Consider the following 10,376-nt stretch of genomic DNA (forward strand, 5'->3'; position numbering starts at 1 on the left):
CAAGCAAGCCTGAGGCAGAGAAGGAGAATCATACATAGTTTATGAGTCGGTGACTGGGCCTGAGACACCTGTCACTTTAAGACAAGATGGGGAGGATTTATGGGGAGTTTGACCTCTGGAGATGTTGTCTGAGATGGAAACACAGCGTATGGAAGTGAAGCTGAACCGATGAATGACCGACTGAAGGAGCCTTCAAAAGATCCCTAAATGCTTCCAGCTCAGGTTTGTTTCTACTTGTTCACACCTTTTGTTTTCTGCTGCGTGTACGACAGACGGATGTGTTTCATCCCAGCATCAGGTATTAAACAGCAACTGTGCATTTAAACGAAATCAACTGCAGCTGCGCTCATTTTCATCATTAGAGCTCGGAAATAGCCTCCAAATTAAAGCTATGAAATATAATCTCCTCTGACAGTAAATTGGTGTGAACCTATTAAATCTGCAGGTGATTCAAACAAATACAGAAAATGTCAGAGTGTGTGAGCTGAATGGAGCCTGAGTCCAATAGACTGAATTTGAATAAATAAACAGATTGTTTATGAGGTACATGTGACAGGAGAAGCACAAACACACATATACGCAGTATAAATATGTTTATAATAAACTCTGTACTTTAACAAATTTTTCACCGTGCTGAAGTTTCTTTTTGTGCGATTTTTTAAAATTTATTTAATAACACATTTTGTGGGAAAGGTTATCATAGAAGCCTGTTTGTAGGTCCGCTGGGCTCAGATACGTTTACAGCAGTGTAATAATATATATCAGTTGCCGTTTATGTTCCACTATTACAGCTTCAGACCGAAGCTGTCAACATGCTGACGGCTGATATTTCTGTCTGCAGTCTATTATTTGTGAAGCCAAAGAAAATGTACTCTGTGATATTGTTTGTGCTCTTTTAGGAAGTGACAGTTAGAGTTTCTTCAGTCTCAAATGGAAGGTGTTGGATTCCAGGTTCAGGTTGTGTTACACATTTGTCACAAAATGCAAATGTTATGTTCATAGTTTGGGTAAAATGATTTTTGACCTGTTGATCAGAGTCCATGTAAAATAGCGTTTAAGTGGACTTCTGGGCCAAAAGGTTTTAGAATCTGTCAGAAAGGCTCCTTCAGCTGCTGCAGCTCTGAGCAGACAGTATTTTATGAGGTGTGGTGTCAACAGATAACGGCCACAGCGTTCACAACTGACTGATGCTGACATTTGCAAGCGAGTGTTGAGTCGCTGAAAGGGCGACATCTGAGAAGCTAATTTGCTATGAAGCCTGCAAACTGATGTTGACAGAGCTAACTCCCCGGTGGAGAACAGGTTCGCTCACTCGTTCAGACAAAGTGCCGACGTTTACTGTGAATGCTTCTGGAATCACAAGGAGACATGAGCTGCAAAGGTTTAAAGTACACGACTCCCTTTGTGTTAGCTTTGACTTTTTACTGGCAAAAGACTAAGCAGATTTGTAAAACTGGGTTATATAAATAAAATGACTTCATCTGACACAGGAAATGTAAATTACACATCAGACTGGTTTCCTTTACAGCTGACTTTAATTAAAAGTTGTGTGCATTGGAGGGTTGGGTCTCTAAAACCAGAACCATACAAACAAAGGTGGAAGGAAATGTGTTCTAACCTCAGACTGTAAAAGTGTTCGTAGCTTCAGGTCTGTAAAACGGTTCTGATCCAGAAGTGTCTTCAGCTGCAATACCAGCGAGTGCCACTAGAGGTCGTCTCCAAAAAGCCTCCGGCTCCATAGACTCCCATTCAACTTCTCTCATCAAATCCAAAGTGAATAAAATGTGTCCATCAGTTATCTCGGTGTTGTTAGCTAAAGTCGCTCCTTCTTATTAGTTTTCTGGAGGTCCATCTGAAAATAATCCCTCATTCATTAGAAAAGAAGATTCAAGAAGACCTGTTTTTGGGGGCGTGTTTGTTTGATTGACAGGCCTGTGTTGCAGTCAGGTTACAGCTATCGGTGGGCGGGACGTAGTATCGTCAGGTTTCCGATCAGATCGGTCAGATCCACCTCTGGCTCCTCCCCCAGCTTGTCCAAATATGGTCACTTCCTGCTCCGAACTGCTCCGAACTAACAAAGATGGTGACGGACAGAATCTGAACTGGAGGATTCATAACGTTCACAAACCAACGATGACATCACTGCTGGTTGATGACATCACTGATGGTTGATGGTTGGTTGTAACATAGATCCATAACCTCAGCATGTGTTAATATCTAAAACAAATGGTCAAAGACCGTTTTAAATCCTACAAACGTGAGTTCAGCATCACGTATATAGTCTGCACCAATTATTTATAATCAGCAGAAAAAACTCCCCACATGCTGATATACCTGTAATACACCTGTTTCCAGGACAGGCATCCTGACATCACCTCCGACGCTGCGACGTGTGCATGAAGTGTGTTTTCACCACCGTAACAGTTTTTACTGAAGGCCACGTTCCTCCTGTCGGACTCTAACCCGTGGTGGCGAGGCCTACTCAGGGTTTCCAGCTGCTCCTCACTGAGTTTTGACCTTCAGCATTTGAAGTCAACTTGGCCTCAGCAGAAATTTCACACCTCAGAAGTCTCTGAAGACTCGAGTCTGTTTCCCCGCCGACTGTACGAGGGATTCGGGCTCGCCGCTCGCCCAGTGTTGTTATTTGATTAGGATTTGAAATATTTTGAGCGAGAAGAAAAGCAGCACATCTCCTAACTTTAATCTCTTTCTGTCCTCCCTGTGTTGCTTCATGCCGTTCGTCCCTCTGACTGCAGATGGATAAATGAAGAGGCTTTGAGTCCAGATTATTCTAAATAGACGGCTTGGCCTTTATCCCAGATTAAAGACTCCTCTTGTCTGATGATACTTTTATTTTTTTTTATCATTTGATTTGTATTGATCCTCAGGCTTTTGGAGCTTGATGGATGTTCATGCAAATAAACAGGAATAATGAGCGAGTCGAGCACCACTTTCCTCAGAGCACGGCTGCTTTATATCTTTAAAAAAAAAAACATCCACGAGATTTTTAATGAAGAAGCGTAAAACATGTTGGAGGTCCTGGAGACTCAAGTATATGTGATGTGATTCACTTTTTGTTATTGTTTTATTTCAAAGAATATTTCCTCAAAAAAACAACATCAGAAATGTTCACAAAGAAATCCTCTGAAATCTGAAACAACGGAACGAATAACTCGGCAGCCTTCGTGTCAGCGGAGCGCCGACGGAGTAAACAGCTGTTAATCACTGATCGCATAATTACACTTGTGTTCTCCTTCATTTAAGGGAGCTGCATTTGATGTCTGTCAGGCGATGTCTGGAGATATTAATCACGTTTAAATGCCGATCTTCAGATAAAAGCTTTTTCTTTTTTTTCTACAAGTTTAAAACAAGTCCATTAAAACATGGGGGGGGTTAAAAACTTTGTGTTTCACTTCAGAAAACCAAGGCCATCACCAGCGTTACCAAGGTTGTCCTTTGTGTTTGAGGAATCCTGTTTTGCCCACACTTTTTTGGGATGGCAGATGAGTCAGCAGTATTCATGAGCCTCTGACGCTGTTGTCATGGAAACGAGTAGAAACAGTGAATTTAAAACCCTTCGTGTTAATGTTGGAGAACAAAATACGTTGCCGTATAGTTGCTGAATTTAAAAGAGAATTAATTTACGCTGGGGATCGTGTTTGTCGGACTTCTCAACGTAGTAATTATTTGGTTTCATGGACCAATAGCAGAACAGAACAGAACTTTTAAACTCAACACCAAAACTTCCTGACTGAAATGCACCTTGGGAGTTTATGTTGAGCTCTAATGTGCACAGCCTTGTATCTTTGACGTTTTATCAAAGAACTGGATGTTTCCTAACTGATTTCTATATGACTGATGATTTAACCGGGAGAGAAGTGTTGAGGCTTGTGGAACATTTTTATGGGCAAGATGAATGTGAACCATCAGAAATCACTTTGACTCATTTCTACAAATTGCTTAGCTGTAAAAAATAAACCCACCTCTATTATATAAACCATGTTTTTATGTGACTTTTTAATGCGGGTCTGGTGGAACCGCTGCTGCACATTTGCAACGCCTGCAGGGACCGAGTGTTATTATCAGTCTGAAGGGAAGCAGACGAGTCCATGAAGACTCATCGTCCTCCAGGGAGTGATGTGTGTCAGGGTTACCCAAAGACAACCCGACTTCAGCTCTCATCTGAAAGACTTCTTCAGGACATATGACTCATCGTTATGCATGTGTGCATATATGTGTTAGTGTTGTTGTATTTATTCAATATAATTAATAATTATGTTAATAATATGGGAACTTCAATGTTTAATATGTTCTGAATTCACCCAGAAACATTGAAGTCATCCCTCTTTCTGCTCCAGGTGGTTCTTCATTGTTCATATTTATTAATCTCTCATCAGGACCGGGACCTGATCCAGAAATCAGCTGTTCCTCTCATCCTCTGTGCTCAGTGTGTTTTATGTGTGTGCGGTTCACAGCAGCTTCATTAGAGCTCTGAGCCGCTGGAACCAATCACAATGTCTGGATTGTAATAATAGTCGCCTCAGGTTTGGTGTGTTTCAATCACGTTCTCTTTAACACAATCATATTTAATACAATTACCCAGAACCACCTGCCACACAGTGAACCTGGGGTGACGGCTGGGGGGCTGTAAGTCAAGAGAGACCTGACAAACACTCAACACACACACACACACACACACACACACACACACACACACACACACACACACACACACACACACACACACACACACACACACACACACATAAATCAAATCAAATCAACAAATGCCTTGTTTTTTCTTTGTGTGTGTGTGTGTACAGGTGTGTAACAGCAATGGGAACTGCCATTGTAATCGAGGTCGGGCTCCGCCCTTCTGTGAGAAGCCCGGACTCGGCGGCAGCGTGGACAGTGGACCGGTCCAGTATGACAGTGAGTTCACACACACATGTTCCATCACTGCTACAACATACGACAGACAACGTTAATTTAAACCGGACTTCTGACCTCAACCTGTTCTGAGTCTTCAGCTTTAAATACAACGATCGGTGTTTTGTCCCCTAAAAGAAAACAATGTGTTCACAACATGAATAACACAAACACAACATGAATAACACAAACACAACATGAATAACACAAACACAACATGAATAACACACAAACACAACATGAATAACACAAACACAACATGAATAACACACAAACACAACATGAATAACACAAACACAACATGAATAACACAAACACAACATGAATAACACACAAACACAACATGAATAACACAAACACAACATGAATAACACACAAACACAACATGAATAACACAAACACAACATGAATAACACAAACACAACATGAATAACACAAACACAACATGAATAACACACAAACACAACATGAATAACACAAACACAACATGAATAACACAAACACAACATGAATAACACAAACACAACATGAATAACACAAACACAACATGAATAACACAAACACAACATGAATAACACACAAACACAACATGAATAAACACAAACACAACATGAATAACACACAAACACAACATGAATAACACAAACACAACATGAATAACACAAACACACAAACACAACATGAATAACACAAACACAACATGAATAACACACAAACACAACATGAATAACACAAACACAACATGAATAACACAAACACAACACACAAACACAACATGAATAACACAAACACAACAAACACAAACACAACATGAATAACACAAACACAACATGAATAACACACAAACACAACATGAATAACACAAACACAACATGAATAACACACAAACACAACATGAATAACACAAACACAACATGAATAACACAAACACAACATGAATAACACACAAACACAACATGAATAACACAAACACAACATGAATAACACACAAACACAACATGAATAACACACAAACACAACATGAATAACACAAACACAACATGAATAACACACAAACACAACATGAATAACACACAAACACAACATGAATAACACAAACACAACATGAATACACACAAACACAACATGAATAACACAAAACACAAACACAAACACAACATGAACACACAAACACAACATGAATAACACAAACACAACATGAATACACACAAACACAACATGAATAACACACAAACACAACATGAATAACACAAACACAACATGAAACACACAAACACAACACACAACACAAACACAACATGAATAACACAAACACAACATGAATAACACAAACACAAACACAAACACAACATGAATAACACAAACACAACATGAATAACACACAAACACAACATGAATAACACAAACACAACATGAATAACACAAACACAACATGAATAACACAAACACAACATGAATAACACAAACACAACATGAATAACACACAAACACAACATGAATAACACAAACACAACATGAATAACACACAAAACACAAACACAACATGAATAACACAAACACAACATGAATAACACACAAACACACAAACACAACATGAATAACACACAAACACAACATGAATAACACACAAACACAACACACAAACACAACATGAATAACACACAAACACAACATGAATAACACACAAACACAACATGAATAACACAAACACAACATGAATAACACAAACACAACATGAATAACACACAAACACAACATGAATAACACAAACACAACATGAATAACACACAAACACAACATGAATAACACAAACACAACATGAATAACACAAACACAACAACACACAAACACAACATGAATAACACAAACACAACATGAATAACACAAACACACAACACACAAACACAACATGAATAACACAAACACAACATGAATAACACAAACACAACATGAATAACACAAACACACAAACACAACATGAATAACACACAAACACAACATGAATAACACAAACACAACATGAATAACACAAACACAACATGAATAACACAAACACAACATGAATAACACAAACACAACATGAATAACACACAAACACACAAACACAAACACAACATGAATAACACACAAACACAACATGAATAACACAAACACAACATGAATAACACACAAACACAAACACAACATGAATAACACAAACACAACATGAATAACACACAAACACAACATGAATACACACAAACACAACATGAATAACACAAACACAACATGAATAACACAAACACAACATGAATAACACACAAACACAACATGAATAACACACAAACACAACATGAATACACACAAACACAACATGAATAACACAAACACAACACATGAATGAATAACACACAAACACAACATGAATACACACAAACACAACATGAATAACACAAACACAACATGAATAACACAAACACAACATGAATAACACACAAACACAACATGAATAACACACAAACACAACATGAATAACACACAAACACAACATGAATAACACACAAACACAACATGAATAACACACAAACACAACATGAATAACACACAAACACAACATGAATAACACACAAACACAACATGAATAACACACAAACACAACATGAATAACACACAAACACAACATGAATAACACAAACACAACATGAATAACACAAACACAACATGAATAACACACAAACACAACATGAATAACACAAACACATGAACACAAACACAACACACAAACACAACATGAATAACACAAACACAACATGAATAACACACAAACAACACAAACACAACATGAATAACACACAAACAACATGAATACACACAAACACAACATGAATAACACAAACACAACATGAATAACACAAACACAACATGAATAACACACAAACACAAACACAAACACAACATGAATAACACAAACACAACATGAATAACACAAACACAACATGAATAACACAAACACAACATGAATACACACAAACACAACATGAATAACACAAACACAACATGAATAACACAAACACAACATGAATAACACACAACACAACATGAATAACACAAACACAACATGAATAACACAAACACAACATGAATAACACACAACACACAAACACAACATGAATAACACACAACACAACATGAATAACACACAACACAACATGAATAACACAAACACAACATGAATAACACACAACACACACAGTGTGTGTCTTCATCTCCGCACTATGAGATTAAATCATTTTGTCCTCACTGCTGTTTTCTGATTCTCAGATGTTTGTGTTTCTGCTGATCAGATCAGCATCTTGGTGTTTAAAACATCTGTTGCAGATGTGCAGATGAGTTCAGTGTGTGAGATTATGGGATGGTCCATGGACAGCTGTTACTCGGCGTCGACCATCTTGAAACTATTGGAGCAGCTTTAACCAACCAGAATGCAGCAGAACTCTCCCCTGAAACGATTTATAAAACCCAACGCTGGACTTGAAGGTCATGAATGTGATTGGTCCAGCCATCGGAGGGCGGAGCTGTAATCAGACTAGTGAGGAATCCACCAAATGAATCACAGACTCTGGAGATGACATCACACATCTGAGTTTTTCACTGAGGATGGAAGATGGGAGACCCGACCAGACATGATGAATATGACTAAAACCAGTCGTACGGACATGTGATGACATCATCGTAGTGATGTTATCACTACGATGATGTCATCCAAGTTATAACAGAAAGCCTGTGATACAGTGAACTTCAGAATGATTAGTACTCTTTAACCAGTGTTTTACAGTCTCTGCACACAAACACAGGATCATTTAAAACATCATGTTTTGCTAAATTTAGCATATTTAATTTCATATTCTGAAACTGTTATTTTATATTTTTCATGTGCTCCATCTCATCTTAGGCAGGCGACTGAAAATTGTTTGTGCATGTGTGTGTGTGTGTGTGTGTGTGTGTGTGTGTGTGTGTGTGTGTGTGTGTGTGTCCAGGTCAGGTGGGTCTGGTGGTCGGCCTGCTGTTCTCCTTCCTGGTCCTCCTGCCTGCAGTGCTGCTGCTCTTCTACTGCTGCAGGATCAAAACCTCCTTCTACCACAAGTGGCTTTCTCAAAGAGAGAAGAACAAGAGCACCAAGTACGGAGCTGTCTGTCTGACTGTCTGTCTGTCTGTCTGTCTGACTGTCTGTCTGTCTGTCTGTCTGTCTGACTGTATGTCTGTCTGACAATTCAAATAATCTGAACAAGAAGTGTTCGGCTACAAAGATGTAAACAGAAGAAGACGAGTTTGACGGACAGGTCGACAGTCTCATGCTGAAGCTCAGACAGTCTTGATGGACCAGTCTGTCTCTCTCTCTGCTCAGGACGGAGGCTTCGGTGGATAAAGAGAAGAACGGCCATCTGAATCCTGCCTTTCACCTGAAGGTGGTCGGACCGATCAACAAGGCCGGTGGTCACAAGGGGGTGAGTGGAGTGTGTGTGTGTGTGTGTGTGTGTGTGTGTGTGTGTGTGTGTGTGTGTGTGTGTGTGTGTGTGTGTGTGTGTGTGTGTGTGTGGTTGTTCTACTGACTCCTCCCACATCCCCAGCAGCCCTCTCCACTGGTTTCCTGCTGCTTCCTTGAACTTTGTTGTTGTCTGTGTTTCTGGTGATCTCAGCTTCCTCACAGCAGCAAAGAGGTTCTTCCCCTCCGACCGGGCCCCCCGCCGAATCAACCCGTCAACGTGGTGCGACCTCTGAGACCCACCTCGACCCCCCAGAACGGTCCCCGGAGCATCACGGTGGTTCGCCCACCTCTACCCGCGAGCAAGCCCCCGGTGGCCCCGTCCAAATCCCCCCCGACCCCACAGAGACTCAGCCCGCCCAAGAAACCGCTGCCCCTCAACCCGACACGCTCTCCACTGGTAATGAAAAAAGATTTCATTATTAGCAACAGAAGCAGAATATCTGCAGGTCGGCTCCTCGTTGTCTTCCCCAATAGATTTCAGAAACGCTGCTTGACCCGGACGTCTCCGACTCGCGTCCCCCACAGAGGACAGAAATAAATCAGCAGGCCTTAGAGGAGCTCAACAGCCGTCGTAACTGCAGCTAAATGTCTCGTTTTGAAACGTAATTCAGAGCCTTCTGCAGAAAACAGAAAAATAATGAGAAGACGTCTGAGATGTGTTTCAGAGATTTCTTCTAAACGCTGAAGAAATAAGAATAAAACAGCTGCATGTTTGCTTTCTTATTGATTTAAACTGCTCTCATCAGTGTGTCTCTGAAGTGTAAAGTGCCTTTAAATTACATCTGAACGTCATGTTGCCGTTGTGTTTGTGGAAAATATCCAGTATTTTCTACTTTGTGATCTCAGGAGATGTTTAATCTGCTTCCTGAACAAACGTCCTTTTCTCAGTTGTGTTGGTTCTGATTGAAACTTTGATTTTTCT

At 39.9% G+C, this 10,376-nt stretch overlaps 1 protein-coding gene across 1 annotated transcript in view; it reads left to right on the forward strand.

Annotated features, from left to right (window-relative positions):
• Positions 1-9,900, forward strand: part of adam19a (ADAM metallopeptidase domain 19a) — a gene marked incomplete at its 3' end in the record, with an annotated part of 96,577 nt that extends 86,677 nt beyond the window's left edge. The window contains exons 17-20 of the mRNA XM_069723533.1: positions 4,821-4,932; positions 8,946-9,087; positions 9,314-9,413; positions 9,606-9,900. Of these exons, the coding sequence (XP_069579634.1) occupies positions 4,821-4,932; positions 8,946-9,087; positions 9,314-9,413; positions 9,606-9,900 (649 nt within the window). The remainder of the gene's footprint in view (positions 1-4,820; positions 4,933-8,945; positions 9,088-9,313; positions 9,414-9,605) is intronic.
• Between the last annotated feature and the right edge of the window lie 476 nt (positions 9,901-10,376).

The sequence above is a fragment of the Brachyistius frenatus genome, unplaced genomic scaffold (assembly GCF_029030835.1).
Source record: "Brachyistius frenatus isolate BFR_SWC_R1_liver_20210118 unplaced genomic scaffold, ASM2903083v1 Contig_333, whole genome shotgun sequence".
Taxonomy (NCBI): domain Eukaryota; kingdom Metazoa; phylum Chordata; class Actinopteri; family Embiotocidae; genus Brachyistius; species Brachyistius frenatus.